The sequence below is a fragment of the Vombatus ursinus genome, unplaced genomic scaffold, assembly GCF_900497805.2.
Source record: "Vombatus ursinus unplaced genomic scaffold, bare-nosed wombat genome assembly UNPS02014872.1, whole genome shotgun sequence".
Lineage (NCBI taxonomy): Eukaryota > Metazoa > Chordata > Mammalia > Diprotodontia > Vombatidae > Vombatus > Vombatus ursinus.
In genome coordinates this window covers 7,691,344-7,714,476 of record NW_020954650.1, presented here as the reverse complement: position 1 = coordinate 7,714,476, position 23,133 = coordinate 7,691,344, and the positions used below count along the sequence as shown (strand labels likewise).

The window sequence follows — 23,133 nt, the reverse complement described above, 5'->3', positions numbered from 1 at the left end:
TGAATTGTATCTTTTTTTCCCCCACTTACAGCTAAATGCTATTTTTCTAACTATTAAATCAGAGCGAGAATATGATTTTTATCTTATAGCATTAGTAATTCCTTCAGCTTAAATTCAAATTTCAAATTCATTAGCTTTGTGTGATGACTATATTTGTGTGAATCAAGAAGACGGTTCCTGAATCTATTGTTAGGATGTCACTTTAATCCAGACACACACACACACACACACACACACACACACACACCCAGAGTGAATTAATGCCTATATAATAAAATCCAATTTTATTTAAATATATAGAGCAAGTCAGAATTCCCCAGGCATTTCTGCTATATCATTTTTTTTTTACCAGCTATACACCTGATATACAAAACAAAAAAGAAATAAAAAGTTCAGTTCAGTCCTCACCAAAGCCAAGACAAGGCATAGGCAAAGCTTGTAGCCACCCAACTAGTGAAAGGCATTGGATGAGGAGGTAAGGGCGTGGTCACCAGGATGAACATTAACATTACTTTCTAAAGGCTATTCTCTGAGCCACGTGAAAAAATTTTTGTTAACAGATAATTCAAGTTGTTTGTGCTATAATTAAGGCTCAAAGCTTAAAGTGAGAAGTAATTCATTATGGGCAAAATGTATAAAATGGAGCAGAAGAAAGGCTAAGAACTGCAATTTTTAAACCTTGTATGAGGTTAACAAATGCCTGGTGGCTTATCTCTGTTCCTCACATTCAAATGTGAGTGTATGTATGCACACTATATTCCCAAAAGGGGAGTTTTAATTCATCTATTCCACTTTGTTGTTGTTCAGTCGTTTTCAGTCATGTCTGATTTTTTATGACCCCATTTAGGGTTTTCTTGATAAAGATACTGGAATGATTTGCCATTTCCTTCTCCAGCTCATTTTACAGATGAGGAAACTGAGGTAAACAGGGTCTTGTCCAGAGTCACACAGCTAGTAAGTGTCTGAGCCTGAGTTTGAACTCATGAAGATGAATGTCTTTCTGACTCCAAGCCTGGCAACTTTTAAACAACAGTCAAAAAAAGAAATAATCCATTAACTTCTTACTATATGCTGGGCACTGATGAGATGACAATAAACATTTACATAGTGCTTTAAAGTTTACTTGGCTCATTTTGACCCTGAAAGATAGGGAATGAAAATATTATTACTCCTATTGTATAACTGAGGTTAAATAACAGAGCTAATATGTGCCAGAATCAGGATTCAAAACATGATCTCTTGATTCCAAATCCAGTGTTCTTTCAACTATACCAAGCTGTTTGTCAACCTCAAAATGAATTTCATTATAGAATCATATATCTGAATAAAACGAAATAAAGAATTATCTTCTTTATATAACAGCAACAAAACACGAACTATTCATTCCATTTAAACTTCAAATAGAACAATAAAAGTTTCCATCTTCTAAGATATATACACATGTACACGTATGAACCACATAACTAGAATCAGACAGAATCAGAAAGATCTCAATAGTAACAGAATCATAGATTTAGAGCCAAAAGAAGCATTTGAGGTCATTTATTCCCACCCTTTTCATTTTATAAGTAAGGAAATGAGGCCCAGAGAGAATTATATGGCTTGTCAAAGGTCATAGAGACCCAGGATTTGAACCCAGGTCCTCTGCCTGCCAATATAGCATTCATTGTACTGCACCATACTGCCCTAGATGAAATTGCTAAAAAAAAATCTTGCTAACTCACCATAAAAACTTAATAGTTACAAATGAATACTTTTACAGTAATATAGTAGCCCAATGGTACTTTAAATATTTTATAGTATATTTGAAAATCTTTTCTCAAATAACTAATTTTTTCCAGGAAAAATAAACAACATGTTATTTTAAAAAAAAAAACTATTGGCACATTAATCAGGGATTGTCTTTTGAAATTTTACACTCATGAGAAAAAGGGCTTCTCAACAGTATAGGTAAGAAACTATATTATATGAGATTGCGCTATTTTCAGCTCAACCATCAGTGAGGTGAAATCTTTTGACAGTGTCTCAACTGAAACATCTCCCTTAAAGATATGCAACGTGCCTCTGGCTTCATACATGTATTTAATTGATAAAATCTTACAAATATGGTGCAGAGCTTCTATACATAAATTTAAAAACTGAAGGTTTCGTGAACCTAATTTTGCGCCCTGCAGAATCCCCATCAACCTGATTATCACTGAACAATGCAATTCTGTATCATCTTACTGGACTAGAACACAGAAGTATATTTATGGCATAAAGAATTCACTCAAACTCCCATAAAAAGGAGAAGCCAAAGTCTAAAAATGTTCATGTTAGACCCATTGCCTGATTTTGAGGGAGATCATAATTTGAAGGGCTACTGTTTTGTCACACTGGGCAAGCACCATTTTCCTACAAATTACCTGGAATTTAATTTAGGGGCATCCCAAATTCTTGAAGCCAGGATGCAAAGCTTTGGGAAGAATGCACCCAGTAAAGGTGACCCCTGGTGATAGGAAAGCCAGCAGGGGAGAAAACCCAATTCCTTTTTTCCCCTCATAATTCAGTGAGGCTTTACACTAAAGTCAAGCTACAGATTACCAATTACCCCATCCAGAAACAAAAGTTCTCATTACAAGCAATTCTGGAATGTGAGAATTCTAGCAAGTGATATGTATAAAAAACTGGGAAGAGAATAAAACAACAGCTACAAGTACTACAACTACAACAAAAACACAAGGGACCTCCTTATGGGAAAGTCTAACAGGGTGGGGAACCTGTGGCCTTGAGGCCGGCCACATATGGCCCTCTAGGTCCTCAAGTGTGGCCCTTTGACTGAATCCAAACTTCACAGAACAAATCCCTTTAATAAAAAGATTTATTCTGTAAAATTTGGACTCAAGTCAAAAGGCCGCACCCAAAGACCTAGAAGGCCACATGTGGCCTCAAGGCTTCAGGTTCCCCACCCCTGGCAGAGGGTCCTAAAAATACCAACTTTTAAATTCAGTATGAACTAAAGAAAGTTTTTTTTTAAAGTACATATTTTTGGTACTTCCATTTTCCAAAAAGAATTTCCTTGCACAAAAACTGTTTATTTCAATAAACTATGATGCAGCAATGACTGTTTCTGTAAAGCAAAAACTCTTTCTCTATTTAAAAACTATATACTTCAATCCACGTTCATTTCTTTTACTGTCTTTAAGCCATTTTTAAACTTAAAATGCAACTTTTATTCCTCCCATTTGCTGTAGTGTTTTCTTTCTACATTCATATCATATATATATATGCACACACACTCATATGTAATATGTATGAGTATGTGTGTATGTTTGTGTGTTTAATACATATATGTGTATATATAGTGTGTGTGTGTATATATACATACATACATACATCTCCCCACCACCACTGTTCTAGAAATTGCTGCCCCAGAGAGCAACAAGGTGGTTGGGAATCAGTCCCAAAGAATGTAATTCTTGATAAATGAGGAGTTAACAAAGCAGACTAGGCAGGACATAGTTTTTCCACAGTTTTTTTTAAGCTATTCTTTAATTGTTTTTAATATCTTTATATTTATCAGAGATAAAATTTAAAATCAAGTATTTCCACTAAATAAAAAGCCTGATCAAACCTTAGAAAACTTAAGAGTTAACTTCTCAATGGCCCAACTCATCAAAATGTGATCACATATATCCCCCAAAGGCAGCACTCCAATCTTTAAACATCAAAACTATAAAACTAGACCATATCCTACTGATTCAATTATTATCCTGAAAAATGTCATTCCTTTTCAAGGATGGCCTATGAAGTTTATGGAAAAATGAGTTTCAAGTCATACACAACTCTCCCTCCTCTAGTTTTCTGAATACTCACTTGAAATCAACCATCCCCCACCAGCCCTGACAAAAATATTTAAAAGAACAATTCTTTATCATACATATCACATCTCAATTTACACAGTTGCAACCTTCTGAACTTCAAAAGTCTGAGGCCATTTCCAATATTCCTTTATCCAAAAACTGACACAGCAAAGATATTAAATATGCCCATGCTGTAAACAGGTCTAGATTGGATAGAGCAGCTTATTAGTTGTCTCTTATTCTCTCTCCCTCCCCTTCTCGATCTCTCTCTTTCTCTCTCCTCCTCGCTCCCTCTCCCTCCCAGGTGATTTATAGCAGCCCTTTCCTCAATCACCACAAAGAGAGATCTGGCCCATCAGTATCTATTGCATGCACTCACTTCTGGCTGAGCAGCTAATCAACAGACTTTTTCACCATACAGAAAACAGACAAAGAGTAGCCATAAAATGCCTGCCTACACATGGCTGAAATGGAGAGCCAAGCTACCATGTCACCACTTCCAGAAACAGGATCACCACACACACATATATGTACGTATGTATATGTATATATATGCCAATCCCCTAATGCAGTTTCATATCTGTTATATGTATGTGTATGTGTATATATATATGCCAATCCCCCAATGCAGTTTCACATGTTATATGTGTGTGTGTGTATACATATACGCCAGTTCCCCAATGTAGTTTCACATTTGTTCTTTCTTAACCTTTTCTATTTTGCCTTGTCTCTCTGTGCTGTTAAAGTGAACAGTTTTACTTTCTATTTCTAAAAAAAAAAAAAGCAAAAAAAAACCCTCATGTTTTTGATTATATAAAATAATAAACTGGGAACAAAGGCACAACACAAAATATCAGATAAGCTAAAATATCTTATTTTTGGCTGTGGAACACCCCCTGAGACATTTTTACATGATCCCCCTCCTGATAGTCTCAGCTGCTACTACCTTCTTCCAAGAAAAAAAAAGTTAGTTTTTATATTTTTGTATTCACTTACATGTCCGTCACAGCAGAACATAAGCTCCTTAGGGAAAAGCACTGTTTCATTTTTGCCTTTGTATCCTGCCACATGCTAGAAATGCTTAGCAATGGATTGCTAGAAAACAGGCCTCTATCTCAAAAGAGACAGTGAAATAGTAAAAGCAATGAACCTGGAGTCAGAAAACATGGGTTTGAGTAACAGGACTGTCACCTAACTAGCTGTATAACTTTGCATAAGATCTATAATCTTCATCCTCCTCATCTGTAAAATGTGGAAAATGATAAAATAGTCTCACTGGACTATCCTGAAAAAAGCATTTCTAAAATTTCAAAGTGCTATATATATTATTATCTTTTATAAGCCTACCTCCAGCTCTTCTAGCTATATCCTAACCTCTTTTGATGAGAGGAAGGCAAAGGACTTAAGATAATGTACATCATTAAAAATATATTTAATTCCTAAATTAAAAGGAGACTCATATTCTGATGTTATTTCAATAATGTGTAAAACTACACATTTTAAATGCCTTCAGAAGTAATTCTATTTTGCTCCTAAAGCCAAGATGTTAAGGATAAATTTTTGACATTCCTTGAAAGGCAATAATAAAGGTTTTGTGAGATTTGAACCACCTATTTTCCCCATATCAAAATAATCTTATGAAAAAAATGCTTCTTGAAGTACTCTTTCAAGCGACAGATAACATAATTGAAGAGACATTAGGAAATACAAAGAAAAACATTTCTAATGCTCTTACATAATAAAATGTTATCAAGGAAGATTAGAAGTGAAAAAGTTTAAAATAAAAACTGACACCAACAACTTATAAATTTTAGAATTATTAGACTCGTTGATTATGAGAGAATCAGAATACGATTAACATAAAATATCCATATCTAATAAAATTTTTTTTTAATAATATCTTTATGTACTTGATGGAGTAATGTACATGTTTATAATGCCAGTATGTAGATTCTGAGTTGGCTGAGCTATAGCCAAAGAGATTAAACATCAACCTGGAAGGAAGTTTTTAGTAGCATGACACAGGGCTCTATATTGGCTATAGGATCATCATTTCTATAAAAGTACTGGGAATATATGGGACGCTTATCAAAATTGCAAGTGACAATGCTGATTGTGTTGACTAACGTCATATAGGAAATTAGGATATCTCAACAAGTATACAGGAATAAATCACCTAGTACAGTGCTTCATATACTCAATAAATATGTTTTGAATAAATGAATGCAAGGTTCATCTATTCAGGCTCACAACAATGAGTTGTACAGGAAGAGAAGAGGCTTGACAGAAGTTCACGTGAAAAGAACCTTAGGAGTTTTCAATGACTACAAATCAACAAGGTAAAGCTACTACTAAAAACTTTAAAATAACAACAACAAAAATAACAGGCTTTCATTAATACAAGTACAGTGACCAAGTCAAGAGTGGTAACAAATCAACTAATAGTACTAGGTGCTGATCAGACCAAATTCTGGAATGTTGCATCCACTCTGAGTACCACAGAAATACTAACAAACTAGAGGGCATTCAGAGAAAGCTCATTAAAAGATGCCTGGAAACCACAAGATGGTAAGAACATTTAGGGAACTGTGATGTTCAGTCTGGAGAATAAAAGATTTAGTGAGAATGTAAAGACTACCTTCAAATTTCTGAAGTGTTTCCATGTTAAAAGTCAAAATATACTTGGAGTGGTATTATTCCATAAGGTAGAGTTAGAACCAATAGATAATTTCTGTTATGTTTATGTCAACATAAAAAATAACTTTCTAATATTTAGAGCTAATGAACAAATCAAAGGGACATAAGGGCATAAGGGAATAGGGGGTGGGTGCCTCAAAAGGTTGGCATTAGAACAACTGAAGCAAAAGCTGGGTGACTATCAGGGATATATCAGAAAAGATTCCTGCACTGGATAGGATTTTGGACCAAATGACCTCTGAGGTGTCTTCCAATTTTGAATTCTATGAACACTACATAACCTTCTAAGGTTTCTTCTAACTCCAAGATTTTGTTTTCCATAACTAAAAAAACAAACTATATTTCAGTTTCAAGACACTCAGTATATAGTTGAAACAAGTTATAATTATATAAGTACATTTATTAGAAAAAGTTAACTTAATCCAACTTTTTCTTCTCTTAAATTTAATACATTTTTATGTGTCACAATGTTACATATTTTTAAAAAAAACTCCTTTAGGTACATCAATACTTATTCAAATCATATCATTCAACAGGAGAAAAAACCCTAAAATTAGTTAGTAGACTTTTGAAAATAAACTTCTCCATACCATTCATTACTATTTTAAGTATATTAACATGTTTTAAATATATTAAATTTAAAGTTCACCCTCACAAGTGGCTATAAAACTAAGTAGAAAAGGCACAGGAGTTGTAATCTGAGAACAACCTAGAGCAAATATATAATTTCATTAGATACCAACATTCAAAAACAAGGCAGAAGTAGCACCTAAAATTCAGTAAGGAGTCCATAGGACTAAGTCAGATAAAATATTACTCATATAGTTATTATTGTAAAAAATATAAATAAAGAATTTAAATATCAGACATTAAAAAACAAAAGATTTAAAACCCTGCAATCTTACCGTAACTTATGTTTTGGTACATTCTCATAACTAAGTTCCTAATGATTTCAATCGAAAATAGAATAAATTGTTCAGAACAGCAACAGAGATAATGTGATAAGGGAATACGACACTCACGGCTCTTCATCAACAAGTCATAGAAATAGTTTAAAAGAAAAGTCACACTTACAGTCATATACACCAAAGACATATATAGACAGAGCATAATTAGTCATCTAAAATACATCACAAGAAAATGTAATAAAAACATTACATGTCTTTTTTTTCCTCCACATAAATGTTTTTGGATATTGTGCAATTTATCTGCTAAAAGGAATTACAGAAAAAGGAAGGTAATAGTTTTTCAGAGTAAATTCATTTCAATGACATCACTTTAAGATCTTTGAAAAACTTATTTTAATCTTCAAACAACTAGAAAAACACACAGGTGCCTTGCTGACCATGTTGGGCAAATACTAAGCCACAGTCCTGATTGATGATGATGATACCCTGTGCTAGGCTCCGTGGAGAACAGGATTGTTGAAACAGCAGAGGAATTTTCTTGAAAGTATTATCAAACAAGGAAGAAAAAGCATCATATAAAAATGTTGTTGGTAGTCCTACTACTGGTCCAATAGAAAAGGTTATAAAAAGCTGGAGGCCTAAGAGAGTCAGCATAAGCCACTTGAAAGCTGACAAGAAGGGGCTCCAGAAGTGTGCTGAAGAAGAAACTTGAAAAGAAATTAATAAAATCATATTCTTTTAAAGGCCAAGTTTGATTTCACATTCTGTCAATAGATATAGGTTACAAGCTTTTCCATCGTCAAATGTGTTTCACTTTTAGACTTGAAAAACAATTAGACACAACCTAGATCATTTAAATTAAGAAAGTCATTATCCCTGAGTTAACAATATAAATACAGTACATTGATTTAGGTGTGCAATATTTGGAATTTCCAATATATGAAATGACATTCAAGTTAAAAACAATCTAAGAGACAGAGTGCAAGAATTGAAATAGATGCAGCATTCAAAGAAAAGTGATTTTTTTTTCATGGAGCCTATGTACAATATTTCTAAATTCAACCACCTCATTTTCTAAGTTTGCTGAAACTTTAAGAAAATTCTTAAAACAGTAAAATTAAAGCATATTGACTTTGTAGTATCATGGAGTTTTGTTTTTTTTTTTTTACTTCATAAACACAATTATTTAAAAGCTTAACCAGCTCCTCCCCCCAAATCAAAGAAACATTTCTTGGGGGAAGGGTGGGAATCTCTGTCCAGAATTATGACTTGACTTTACATTAAAATCATGTATAAGGAAACAATTTTAAGGGAGTATGTCCCATGCAATCACTGATAAGAAAATAGATGTCTGCATGTGTATCGATATATATAGATATATATATATGCATATATGTACAAATATGTGTGTATATATATATAGATAGATATATAGATATGCCCACACAGTTAATATAAATATAGTAGCTCAGAAAAAAATTATATATAAAGATACATTCCCAGGAAATGTAATGATCCTTAAATTCTAATAGGATGCATAATCCCAAATAACAGTGCAACAACAAATAATGTTAAGGCCTTCTCCATTCAAAAATTAGAAAAAATCCTCTAGGGGTAAATTTGATAAATAAAAATTGGCCTATTTTGACCTAAGGTTTAATAATACATTTTTTGATCGCCTTCTGGAATGAGGCATTGTCAAGCAACATATTGTTAGTGTAAAGTGTGACATACTGGTTTCCCTTTTTTTTCTTTAATTATTTCAGTTTTTAAAAGAAAATATTCTATAGTTCACTGTAGTAGAAATAAGTTAGGTTTGGTTTCCAACCAAAATTATTACCTATACCTAGATAAAGCCCTCAAACCTCTCAGGGTAATAAAGGGAAGTTACAAGCAATCCCCACATTACGAAAATTTTCAACCCACTGATTTTACAGATCTAGACATTTTAATCCAAAAAGGTCTTTGTGCATCACAATGTTTCTATATTTCAAAAGGTCAGAAAATAAAATATCAAGCTTTTGTGAATGCCTTGAAAAAGTGTCTTTATAAAAAAAAAAAACCTCTCAATGCTAGAATTTAATCAAAGTGCTACCAATATGAACACACATCAGACAAATAAATTAGAAGCTAATTTATTTCTCTGGTTTATTTAACAATAGTCAAAGCCTAAAACATTAAATAAGAAAACATAGCCAATAGGCAAGACTGACAACAAGGGTTTTAAAAATAAAAACAAAAAACAAAAAAAACAAAAACAAACAAAAAACAAAAAAATGCAATGAGACTAGTCTCATTGGAACAGTTTACAGTTTCATTATTCAGAGATTTCAAGGAACAGAACAGTGCACTGTACTGCTATTTAAAAAAAAAAAAAACACAACTAAGGGCAAATACAAGTTGCACTGTACAGTATTTCCAGCCTTAGGAGTCTTAGAGTGGAGAAGGGAGGTGAAATCCTACCAGCCATGTTCTACCATGGCCAATCTGGACCCCACCTTTTCACCTCCAACATGACAGTGTCCCAGTACTTTAACAAATGAATTACAAAAAGCCTAAAATTATACAATATGTTGTAATAGTTAACATCATGTTTTCCTTTAAAAGGAAATATTTCTTCTGATTGCTTTTAGCCTGCAAATTTATCTCCTAAAACCATGTATCACTGATGACAGAGACCAGATGCTATCCTCCAAAAGGCACGTGAAATTCTCACCAATTTCCAGGGTTGACTTTTTTTTTTTTTTTTTAAACACTCACATATCTACAACTCCAACCCCAGGGCAGAATTTAGTTACTAGCTAAAATGGTCATTCTTAAAACCATTTATATGCTGTCTTTCCCAATATGGGTTGCTTAAATAGATGCACAGAACAGCCAGTGAGGTGAATTTAACACACAAAGATAGTGTGCCTCTTTGAATTCCTTAACAATCGAAATTTTCAAGATCAAATAACAGACCGAGGTGTAGCATATTTCTTCATACTTCCCTGAATACCAAATGTAAACACCTCAAACTGACTCAAAAGGTAAAGCAAAACAGGGCAACTTTGCAAATTTATTTGGACAAGTGGTGTAGAGTTAAATTCATTTTGACTAAGCAAATAATTATTAAGCGCCTACTTTGTGCAAGGCACTGGGCTGGGTACTGGGGGATTCAAACACAAAAACAAGTGTTCCTGCTTTTAAGGAGAGTTAAGATAAAAAAATTAAATAATTTTTCTCCTAAATAACAGGATCTAAAAATCTTCATGGACATTTGGCTACCTTCACGTAACAAACCAGAAAACAGGCTAGGGATTTTTGTTTTGTTTTAAAAGCAACTATTCATAAGAGATACCTTATTTCTGCCTGCAAAAAATTACTGTTTTTAAGAAATGCAGAACACGTAAGCATTCTGACACAAAGCAAACTATCATATACTAAGAATACATCAACCAGAAAAAGGATCCAATAACTTTAGAAACAGCTTAAACTAACCACCTCTAAAGATGAGTTTTGGCAAAAAGGAGAGAGATGTCTCAGAGCTGGCAGTCTGACAAGAAACATAACAAAAATTTAACACCTCATATTTGAGGGAAGGATAGGGAGGGTAAGTACTTCTACATGCTCATTTGCACATTGAGACTGAACTTAAAGCTTGCCTTCTCTTTAAAGAATATTTCTACTAAAGGGCTTGGAGAATTTTCTGAGCGAAGTTCCCATTTAAATTAAAAAGTAAATATTTTACATATTTAAATAAAAAAAAAACTATAACCTTATACCTAGGGCTCTAGGAAAGGTATTTTTCTACTTGCTCTATGATCTCTCCAAAATACTATTAAAAATATGACTGAATTAAATGAGACAAACATTTTAAAACCAAAACTTTCTCCTCCAACTCTACTTTTATTAATAAATTTAATCTGTCAAACTCCTCAGGGGGACATTTCTAAGTGGGTTTCTAAATCTTTAATTTCATTGCTTTAAAAAAAATATTATTTATGTAGGGGCAAGGAATTACAGTCAAAACCTAAAGAGAACACTCCATCTTTCTCATTTCAGTTAACATCAAAGACCAGCTTTCTTTTGTATTTTGAGATTATGGATGGCAGGCACAAATACATGAAAATGAAAAACCAAGCCACTGTTACATCTGTTCTATATTTACAAAAAAGCATAAAACAGGTTATTTTTGGTAACTTTTAAGACAAACACCTTTTCTTTAATGCATTTTAACGTGACTGTCAGATGAATCCACTGTCCCTTATATTAAAGAAATTGTTGCTTACATTAACTGTGTCACTTAAAGTATAAATCTGTTCCTGTTCCAAGCCCCATTCTCCCTCATCCTCATCTTCAGGTTCAGCTTCGGATCCATTACGTGTATTTTCATATAAAAAGACTTGCTCATCCACATGAGCTGGAGCTAATCTGTTTCTCTTAGCACTTACAACATTGGCAGATGAACCAAAAAGTCGTTCAGGGAAGACCCTTGTAGCTAAAATACACCAATACTTTTGAAGTACCTTTGGTAAGACAGGAAACAATGCCAATCGATCAGACCACCATTTAAGTGGATCTTCATTTAGGCCAAGTACTTTTTGAGACTTAAAGTTACTCAATTCCTCCACGATCTGGGCATGCCATTCCTCTTGATCTTCCACACCCCCTGTTTGGCAGAAGATTTCTGCCAGCATGTTATTAATTGCACTAGTTGGGGGTGGGGTGGAAGAAATGATCATTTTTTTCACCGGCGGCTCCTCAGATAACGAAAAGAGCTTTTCTTCGGGCCTGAAACTATTTTCTTTTACTTTTTCCAAGAGGCTTTTTGCTTCCTCTACAACTCTGTTTTCAACCTGCTGCCGTTCAAATGCAGAAAGGAAAGGCAGCTTCTTGTACCTAGGGTCCAGAAATGTTGCCACATTAAGGAACATGTCTATCTCAGGGGTTTCCTGATATGTTGTTGACAATTCTTTGGCTATCACTTCCTTTGCCATACTGATTTCTTTCGAATCATTTTCTTTGATGTTCAGGGTTGTGTTGAGAAGCATATGAAGGAGGGGCTTCACCATGCTTATTGTGGGATACTTGGATGCAGACATCATCTCGGCCACTTGCTTAAAGGGATGCAGCAGGTCCACCAGCCCCTCAATGGTATTCCATTCGCTGGTCTCCAACATAAGGTGGTGATTATTACTGTCTTCCACCAAAACAGCTGCAATGATAAACTGCTGCTCTTTCAATCGTTGCAACATGGCAAGTGTGCTTCCCCACCAGGAAACACGATCACTCACAAGCATGCAGTGCATTATGTTCTGCTGTTTCTGTTTTTCGCTTAACATGTACATGGCTACTGTAGACTGCTGAAAATATTCCACCAGTTTCCGGCACCTTGCCAAGAGACTGCCCAGCTTAGGAAGCTGGAAAGCTTGTTGTATTCCTGTATTGAAAGTCTGACCCAAACAAGGCATCTGAACTGGAATATCTAGAAGTGAGCAAGCTTTCACAATATCTTTCCCATAATCTGTTGTAGCACCAAAGACTTTTGTGTTGATCCCCCACTCAATGAAGATCTCATAAAGGACTCTTGTAATCGTCTCTGCAGTGTTTTCTTCAGGGACCTCAAATGTCTTTAAGCATCTTGAGTTAACAGCCAAACAATGAGAAGAGCTGCTATTGAGGAAATGAACTGCAAGGGTTACATAGGACCTATTCTGGTTTTGGCTTCTCCATATATCAGTGGATATTCCACACCACAAAATGTCTGTCAGTTCTTTCAAGACGATTTCTCTAACTGCATTATACTTTTCAGGAATTGCTTTTGTACAGAAATATTTTCTGCTAGGAAGTTCGTATCGTGGATCCGCTGTTTTCAAAAGCATCTTAAATGTAGGCTCATCCACTATGGAAGAAGGATACATGCCCTCACAAATTAGGCTAATCACAGCAGAGGTCAGCTCCTGGTGCTTTTTGTTTTCATAGCTGTGGCTGGTCTTCATGATTAAAGTGTCCTGAACAACCTGCTGTGAGGATTCTGGCTTCAGTTTTGAAAAAGCAGTAGCAAAGGCCTCCCTCATCTGTTCTGTGTTACTCTTTACAAATTCGCAAAATTCATCTGGATGATTTTTCTCCAGGTGGTATGAAAGGTTGGAAGTGTTTCCCGAATAGGCAATCTGTGCCATGCAAATACGGCAGTAGATCTTCTTCCACTGCAATATGCATCCTTCTGCATTGGTATCAAAACCGAAGTATTTCCAAACTTTGCTTTTTGCTCTCGGGTGAGCCACTAACTTTAGGTCTGATGGTGAACTTTCTAAGCTTTTATTCTCCATTGCTTCTCCACCACCGTCCTGCTTTTTGATCCTTCACTCATTAATGAGTACCTGCTAAAAAGCAGTAACATAAACAAAAAATGAGAAAATACTCCTGCTGTGATCACAGCTTCACTACAGAACTGAAATCAGCACATTTGCAAATTCAATAATAAACCCACTCTTCTAACTAGATTGGGCAAAGTTAGGATGCTGTCTCCGGGAATCGTGGCCTATATAAGATGTCCAGCTTGACAACTGTCTTTTCAAAGCTAAAGGAGGAAGGCTCCCATTAGAAGAATCAGGAATGTTTTTTAAAATTTTTTTTTAAATAAATAAATTCAATGCTATTACTTTAACATATAAAAATCGGTTTTTGAACTCAAAAGAACATTAAAGGCAGGAAAATCCATAATTATCTTACATTTATTTTCTGATTTTTAACTGTTTAGTATTAACTGGTCTTACCAAGCACTTGGATAGGAAAGTTTTGCAGATAATTAGCACGAGAACTTTAAACTCTATGGAAGTGTAAGCACGTGCACATAAACACACACACACACACACACACACACTTACTACATGCAGACACATGCATTTACAAAGTTGTAGTTAGGGCAGTTAGCATTTTTACTGCTAATGCCTTGCTAGAGAATCTGATGCTACTTGAAATATAACATAAGTACATAAGGCAAGAGGCAGCCTGAAACCAAGTGGGTCAAAAAAGCAGAAGTATCAATTTATGAGACCTTTTAATGATGCAAAAGAAAGTTCTGAACAAGCAACAAACTTTCTTCTCCCATCTAAAGAAATAGGCAGTATTTAAAATATAGACTGTTCTGTTTATAAAAATAATAATAATAATCATAAGCTTTATTGGAGTAATGCTGAATGTCTTAATCCTTGGAATTTTTTGACTAGCATGTTCTATTTCGTAGTTGTTGTTAAAAAACCAAATGAAAACAAGCTTATTTCTAGACTTGAGGTTAACAAAAACTAAAACATCATCCCCTGGAGTTTAGAAAGCAGCCAAATGCCCAAATGCTGAAGTTTCCTTCATGTTCCCATTCGACGTGCCATTTTTGTACTGTAGTATGAACAACTTTGAAGAGTTTTTTGATGCTTAGTGTAGAAGCCTAGCACAGAGTAGGTGCTTAATAAATTTTTGTTGAGTATAAGCAGGAAATCTAATTCATTTCAGTGAAATAACAAAAGTTATTTAAATTTTAGTATGTTTTTTTTAATTCTTGTGACTAAGTAATTTCGATTTAATATAAATATTGCAAAGATCACATCCTATAATGATGACTTCAAGACACAATACATTACTTTAATATGGCTTAGAAGGGGAAAAAATGCTATGACAAACAATAGTTTAATTGTGGATCTTAATTGTTCTAGGATTTATGTTGGCAAGCATATCATTTATGCATTTTATTATCATTACTGTTTACATGAGTCTTCATTTCTATCATTTATAATGACTTAAGTAAGTTATGATACAAATGGAAGCCTGTGTATTTAAGTGTAATGTCTCATGGGTGATAAATATTCAAAGTGAAAGAGGCATCATGGTTTAGTGGAAAGTATACTGGATTTGAAGTCAAAGAACCTGAGTTCAAGTCCCAGCTCTTCTATCTACTAGCAGAGCGACCTTGGGCAATTTACTTATCGTCTTTGGGCCTCAGTTTTCTCATCTGTAAAATGAGATAGTTGTACTTTGATGAAAACTAACGTCCTTTCCATTTCTAAATCTATGAGCTTATGATCCTACAATACATTTCAAATTAAGTCTAGGTGAATATCCAAAAAAATTGTGTGCTTTATCTCCCCATTTAGATTGTAAGTTCCTTGAAGACTGTCCTTCTTTTACTAATTGTATCCCAAGTGCTTTGCACAGTACTTGGTACATGGTAGGCACTTAATAAATGTTTATTGGATTGGATTGGAACATGCTAATTCCTGGAAAAAGTCTACAAACTGGGCTTATTGCAAAGAATGAAGTTTAACAGAAAACAAACTATAAAATATCAAGTCAACAGAAAAAGAAAAAGGAAAAAAAAGTCTGGTTTTGTCCTTCCTTCAATAGCTTTTAATTTAGAACTTTACTGCTACTTTTGCATGGGCTTGATATTTAAAGCAATAAATAACAGCCCTCCTAAGGCAGCTAGATAGCGCAGTCGATAGAGCACCAGGCCTGGAGTCAGAAGACCCAAGTTCAAATTTGACCTCAGATACTTACTAGCTGTGTGACCCTGGGCAAGTCACTTAACCCTGCTTGACTCAGTTTCCTCACCTGTAAAAATGAGCTGGAGAAGGAAATGGGAAACCACTTCAGTATCTTTGCCAAGAAAACCCCAAATGGGGTCACAAAGAGTCAGATATGACTGAAAAATGACTGAACAACAACACAGACTTTCCAAATACGCTACTTTATCCTAGGATGAGAAAACAACCTCGAGTCCAGACAAAGTGCAAGGTACTGAAAATGACAACATAATGAGACCCTCATTATCTACTATCATTACTTACTTATAGGAAAGTAAACACGTCTGTGCCTTGCTTGTAATTGGCTATAGGAGGATATGGGTAATTTTCCTCAAATTCTAACATTTTCACTTAAGAAACACAACAGCTTTCTACTAGAAGAATGTTCAAAGCCTTTGCAAGGTAAGACTTTTCTTATATAGGACAACCAAAGGAGCAGTGGCTTTAGCCTACCACCTCCATAATTAAGTGGGGCCATATGATATTCTCTGACAATTTTCTCTACATGTCAAAACTCTCCATCTGGTCTCTAAGGCACAATTCTTGTGTCCTAAATGTCCCAGTAGGGTTACAAGCCTGATATTAAGTGACTAGAAATACTGTCCACAGATGGGTTTTTTTCTCCCATATGTCATAACACCCCTTACCTTTAAAGCACTTTCTTATTTGTCATAAAAAATACCCCAATCATTGGCTCTTCACAAAGCACATGGTTAAAAAGAACTAAGTGTAAATTATAATGCTTCCTCTTCATAAAATATATTTAATAAATCAACACATTACTTACATGCATACATACTATACACACATTATCATCACCTACACATCCTGGTAAGACCGATGGCTGAAACTCTCAAATTCTTAAAATTAAAATATTCAATATTTTTAAGATGCTTTGCAAAAAAGTTCAACATTTTGATTATATGAAGAAAATGGCTAGATAAAAAAGAAAACGGATTCTTACATAAAATATTTTAATTAACTAAGTTATTCATTTTTAAAGCTATAGGTGCCAACTCCCCACCAAAAAAAATGCTACATTTAAGTGATTCACATCTTTTAAATCTATGGCCACATTTTTCTGGATATTGATTTCTCAAGCTCCGTATTAACAAACTTCCTCCATATTAGAAAAGACAACACATATTTTACAAGTTAACTAACAATGGAAGGTAAAATTTTCTCTAAAATAACTCCCCGGTTAAGAAAAGGAGAAATCTTGTCTCTGAGGCACCATTACTCAGTGGCACAGACAACATGATTCCAAAGAGATAAAACACAGTATTATTACCTGGTTTAGTGCAAAGATTCCTGATCTGGGTATCAAAAGACTTAGGTACTAGTCCCAGCTCCCCCACAAACTATTTGTGAACATTAAGCAATTTAATCTATTTACCTCTGTGGGCCTTCCCCATCTGTAAAATGTAGAGGTTGGACTAGATAAGCTCTAAAATCCTCTGACTTTTAAGGGGTTACAAATCATTACAATGTTGAGATGTTCATGTCACAATTAGCATTAGCTCATCCTTCTAAATATACTGACTAGATTTCCTGTTTTTAAAACCTGATTATGAGGTAATATCACACCTCCAGGAAGATATTTCTACATGCATATATTTTTAAGCAAACAAAGCACTTGGAGGGGAAAAGGGATACAGTAATTACAAATGTAATAAATGATCTTTGTAAACACATAACTAGCAAATAAATACTGATGATCAATAATTAATGTGTTTTTGGAGAATTCACACTAACAATATAAATATTTTAATGAAGTTTTTTAACCCATTTATAGAATTTTTTCCCTTTTTCTACTTAATTGAGGTTACAAGTCACTTAGTCTAAAGAGGTTCCCAAAGTAGGTGATACTGGGGGGGGGATAGTAGCCTCAGGTGCAATTGGGGGGGGTGGCACTGAATAAAAATAAGGGGGTAGTGGAACCATAACCAAAGAAGAGAAGAAATTTTTGAAAGACCATTCCTATGTTTCATGTATTATGGAATAGAATTAAAGTTGAAGTGATTACATTATTTTCCAAATAAACACAAAAAATTCAAGTTATAATTGAGCTGTGGTCAAGTAAGCTGACAGGTCTTAACAAGCAAGTGTTGGCAGGCAAGTATGTGGAATTGTTGGGAAGTCCACCATTCATCCACAAAAACATGTGCATGTAATGACTTGTTTACAATGAGGTACTATATGGTTACATAACGAAATACTTCATCATCAAAATTTCAAGCAAGAAAAAAACCACAATTTACACTAAATTATTAAATTTGTCATTTTTAAAAATATTTTTTTAAATGATGCAAATTTTTTTTAAAAGCAGTTAAAGGGTTAAAGAAAGTAGATTTCCAGGGGGGCAGAGTAATTTTTTTTTTAAAAAGGGGGCAGTAGGCCAACTGAGTTTAGGAACCTCTGGTCTAAGCTCAATTAAAGAAAACAGTACCCACACTCACACCTTATTAAAATTATCTTTTTAAACTCCTTAGAACCCATTCAATTTCAGTGTTCTCCAGAAGACTTCTAGCTACTTCCATTCTGAAATATGAAACTTGTAACTTTATTAGCAGTTTGGCAGTCTTATGACCTTTGCACAGTTTAAGCCATCTGAAGCTCCATTCAGCATTCTAAGCAATGAGTTTTACCGTGATACAGATATCTGGATTAAAAAAAAAAACTTTTTAAAAGCCAAGTTAAATTCTACTTAAGAAATAATTGTATATAGTACAGATCTTTAAGAATAAACAAAATAATGGTAATCTTCCCTACCCCACCATAGGACTAATCTAATCAAGAGGGAATGATCAGCTTTGGGAAAAAAAAACAAAAAAACACCCCTTTAAAAGCTTAACTTCATATATTTTTATTTAGAGATTGTGCTCCTCTGAGATGTTAGTAGCAGTTATACAACTTCTAAAACCTATTTAATTTCCTGAAGTTTGTTATATTGCAAGTTGTCTCTTGACAATTATATTATCTTTAAGCAGAAAAATTTACAAACAACTGTTTTTTTATTATTTTTCTTTTAAAATGCATGACAACAAAGTCTAACGTGACCATTTCAATTATTTTACTTAAGAGATATTATATCTATGACTTAACCACTCTAAATTTAATAATGTCCTTTACCAAGTAAGGAATTCCTTATCAAAAAGTTTTAACAGTCTTCCAGTACTTGACTCTCAATCCAATTTATACTAAACAATTTATGTTCCGAGTCTCATTCTCATAACACCACGGTTTCTCAATGTACCAGTTAGACCTAGCAATTTATAATACTTTAAAGTGGGGAGGGGGAGGGTGGTCTATGTTTTTCTATTCTGTTCTAATTACTACAGATTTTCTAAGTGTTACTTAATGGGGTTGTGAATGCCCCAATTCCTCTAGTCAGAAAAACTAAGGCTAGAAAAATGTTCAGTTGACCTTTAAACTAAATTAGGCTCTACAATTTGTTTAGAAGAGTAGGGAATTCGACCTCATTTTAAACATTTTTACATATTCTTTTAAGGACAAGAAAATTAAAAAGTCAAAGAAATCAATTTATCCAATTAACTAGGTTTGATGGCATCTGGACTTTGCAAACTCTACATTCATTTCACATTATTTTTTTTCTTGGTGTGGTACATAAATACACTCACAAAAGTTATTACCTCTCTTTACCCATTCCCAGTCTTCATCCCCTATCAACTTTAAGAAGCTGTAAATTTAATTTCTCTTCTAGTCATGCATTAAGAATCCAATCCTTACCTACAACTCAGCTGCAGCAATATTAAAGTTCTCTGGAAACCCACATTTCCTTCATATGGGCAACTGGGGAGAGCAAGGTGGTAATGCTGACTGTGCAATTCGGCAGCAAACTCAAAAGAATGAAGGAGGGCTAGAGAGCCAGGTAAAATTGGTCTAAGTTACATACTGCAGGCATGCCCTGGGTTGTCACATCCAAAAATAATCTGGAGTTGGAAAACGACCTGAGATTTGTAACCCAAAACAGATAAACAAGAGGTTGCTATTTCTTACAAAGGATTTAGCAATGTTGGGGGAAAAAAAAAAGCCAAGCCATAAGAACCCAACTCTCCTAGCCCTCAAGAAGCAAAAGAAGAGGAGACCCTGAAAGTGGCTGAGACAAAGCTTGGGGAGGGAAAGCGAGTGTGTGCAGCAAGCAGAAAAGCCAGGTCGGCCAAGTGTGCAAGCAAGGGGGGAGGGGGTGCGAAGAGGGGTGGGGATGAGGGAAAGAGGAGGAGGAGGAGGAGCAGCGGGGCAGCTGCCACGGCTAGGCCGGAGACCGGCCTCCCGTCCTCACCCCCACCCCCACCCCGCCAGCCCCGCGGCCCGCAGGATTACGGGAGCGGAGCTAGCGGCCCCTGCGGAGGGCCGGGCAACCAGGGACGGTGATGATGCGGCCGGGAGAAGCCAGCCAGCCCGCCCGCCAGCCCGGGCACGGGGCGCGTGCGCACAAGACCGGCTGCCGAACTCTGTCAGGGGACCAGCGATTCGCGCTTCCGCCTCCCCTCCCCCACGCAAACCCCTCCAGCCGCAGCCCCGGGAAGGAGGGGGGTTACAAGCTCCGCCTAACGTGCTCCCGGCCCAGCGGGGGTCCGCAATGCCGGGGGGGCAGGAAGCTAGCTGTTTTCGGCCAGACCAAGGTTAAGGTTTTGGGGGCTGCGGCTACAAAGCCAGCCCCCGGGGTCTGCCCCGCTCTCAGTCCTCCCTCCTGTTCCTCTCCTCCCCAGGGTCACAGGCTGAGGGGGGGGAGAGGGAAGGACTGGAGAGAGGAGTACAGCAAACCTTCGCCCCCTCCCCAGGTCCCGGGCCGCTGCTTCCAACAACAAACAAACCACTCCATCCAGGCCGGGGGAAGAGGCTGCGGAGGACTCGGGGAGAGGCAAAGGCGCGGCGGAGGGGAGAACACACACACACACACACGCACACGCACATCCCCCCGGGGAGGAAAGTTCGGAGGCTGCAAAGAGAATAAACACACCGCCGAGAAAGCCCAGATTCAGGTGCCAGCCTCCCCCTCACCCCCCTCCTCCGTAATAAAGGAGGAAAGAGAAGGAACACCCCCTTCTCTCCTTCCTCCGCCCTCCCCCCAACACACTCACACTCACACATACGCACACACACTCTCACACCCCCTCCCAGACCACACCTGACACACGCCGGAGAATCCCGAGGAAATCGACCCGGGCTGCTTTGCTAACTAACCTGGCAGGGAGAAGCCGTGGCGGTAGCGCCGGTAGAGCTGCGACAGGACCACGGCCACGGCCATGCAATAGACCCTGAAGACCGGGAGGATGGCAGACAATAGCGACATGGCTGCTCCCCTTCCTCCTCCTCCTCCTGCGCCGCCGCTGCTGCTGCTGCTGCTGCTGCTCTCCGCCGCGCAGACGGGAGGGGTGGCGGCGGCCCAGCCTCTGCCCCTGCCTCCGGCCCGGCCGGGCCCGCGCGCCGAGCCCACACCCAGCGGAAGCGAGCTCTCCTCGCCCGCACAGTTCCGCTAGCGGCCGCCGGCTCGGGGAGTCTGAAGCGGGGCTCGGCCGGACCCCGGACGCCTTGCCCTTCCCGTTCCCCTCGGGGACGAGGCCGCTCTGCCCCCGGCCCGCCTCCGCCCCGGCTCCTGGGTCCGGCCGCCCCGCGGTCACCCCGAGGCCTCGGGCCTGAACCAGCCCCTTCCCCTTCCCCTCCCCCGCCCCCGGAGCTTTACAGGGGCTTTTCTGCTCCGCGGCTTCTGGGGATTGGCCGCCAGCCGCGGGCACGAGTGTGGGCCGGGACACCAGAGACACGGCGGAGGTCTGGGGGAGGTCGGCCCCCGAAGAGAGGCAGCCAAGGCCGACACTGAGGGGACAGGCGGAGGCGAACTGGGTGCCGTTTTTGAAGGCCGCTGATGCTTGAAGACAGGTGGAAACACACCTCTGCCCCCCCCCTCAGGGTCCCTGCAGACACCCCTTCGGCGTGACTGACCAGAGGCCAGGGGCCGTCTTTTTGCCTCTTTTTGTATCCCCAGTGCTTATCAGGGCCTGGCACATAGTATGCGTTTAATAAATTTTTATTAATTAAAATCAAACTTCTGCCCTCTCCTTAGAGAGGGTCCATTGGAGACAATAACTTCAGCATTTGAGTCACTCGAGGCCAGGAACTGGCTTTTTGTATCCCTAGGGCTTATCAGGGCCTGGCACATAGTATGAGTTTAGTAAATCTTATTGATTAATTAAAATCAAACTTCTGCCCTCTCCTAGAGAGGGTCCATTGGAGACATAACTTCAGCATTTGAGTCACTTGAGGCCAGTCTTTTTGACTCTTTTTGCATCCGCAGTGCCTGGCACATTGTAATAATTTAATACATTTTATTGATTGATTGAAATCAAACCTCCGCCCCCTCCTCAGAGGATCCATTGGAGACACAACTAATGCATGTACTGACCAGAGGCCAGGGACTGTCTTTTTGTCCTTTTTTGTATCCCCAGTGCTTAGCACAGTGCCTGGCACATAGTAATAATTTAATAAATTTTAGTGATTGATTGGAATCAAACCTCTGCCCTCTCCTTAGAGAGCGTTAATTGGAGATATAACTTCAGCATTTGAGTGACTTGAGGCCAGGGATTGTATTTTTGCCTCTTTTTGCATCCACAGTGCCTGGCATGTAGTCATAATTTAATAAATTTTATTGATTGAAATCAAACCTCTGCCCTCTCCTTAGGGGATCCATTGGAGACACAACTTATGCACGTGACTGACCAGAGGCCAGGGACTTTCTTTTTGCCTTTTTTTACATCTTCATCAAGGTGCTTTAGTAAATGTTGATTAGTTAGTTATTAATATACTTAAAGTAAAACCACTGGTCCAGTTTTCCCCAGTTGCTCTCACAGTATCTTTTCCAAGAGCCACTTTAGTCAGTTAGTCAAGAAATGTTTATTAAGCACTTACTAAGTGCTGGGCATGTTTACCAAAAAAAAAGTAAAAAAGATGACTGTTTGCACTGGAGGACCTCTCATTCTAATGAGGGAAACCAAATAAAAATAACGATGTACATACAAAACATATACAACCGGGCATGAGTAAGGTAGTCTCAGAAGGAAGAGACTAGCAGTAGGGGTGATCAGGAAAGGCCTCTTGCAGAAGGTG

The 23,133-nt window shown here is 37.4% G+C and overlaps 2 protein-coding genes across 4 annotated transcripts in view; both read right to left on the bottom strand.

Annotated features, from left to right (window-relative positions):
• DHRSX (dehydrogenase/reductase X-linked) overlaps nucleotides 1–21,412 on the bottom strand; it is a 380,969-nt gene extending 359,557 nt beyond the window's left edge. Inside the window, exon 1 of the mRNA XM_027842409.1 lies at nucleotides 21,217–21,412. Within this exon, the coding sequence (XP_027698210.1) occupies nucleotides 21,217–21,325 (109 nt within the window). The 5' untranslated portion in view covers nucleotides 21,326–21,412. The remainder of the gene's footprint in view (nucleotides 1–21,216) is intronic.
• Nucleotides 10,151–21,305, bottom strand: ZBED1 (zinc finger BED-type containing 1). 3 transcript variants are annotated; one of them, XM_027842406.1, is made up of 2 exons: nucleotides 21,217–21,305; nucleotides 10,151–13,815 (listed from the first exon to the last, which is right to left on the bottom strand). In XM_027842406.1, the coding sequence occupies exon 2, from the start codon at nucleotides 13,759–13,761 to the stop codon at nucleotides 11,674–11,676; it is 2,088 nt and encodes a 695-aa protein (XP_027698207.1). In that variant the 5' UTR covers nucleotides 13,762–13,815; nucleotides 21,217–21,305; the 3' UTR covers nucleotides 10,151–11,673. The 3 variants fall into 3 exon arrangements, with proteins under 3 accessions (XP_027698207.1, XP_027698209.1, XP_027698208.1); XM_027842408.1 differs by having other exon boundaries at nucleotides 10,151–13,812; nucleotides 21,217–21,291; XM_027842407.1 differs by lacking the exon at nucleotides 21,217–21,305 and adding an exon at nucleotides 19,759–20,287.
• Nucleotides 21,413–23,133: the final 1,721 nt, after the last annotated feature.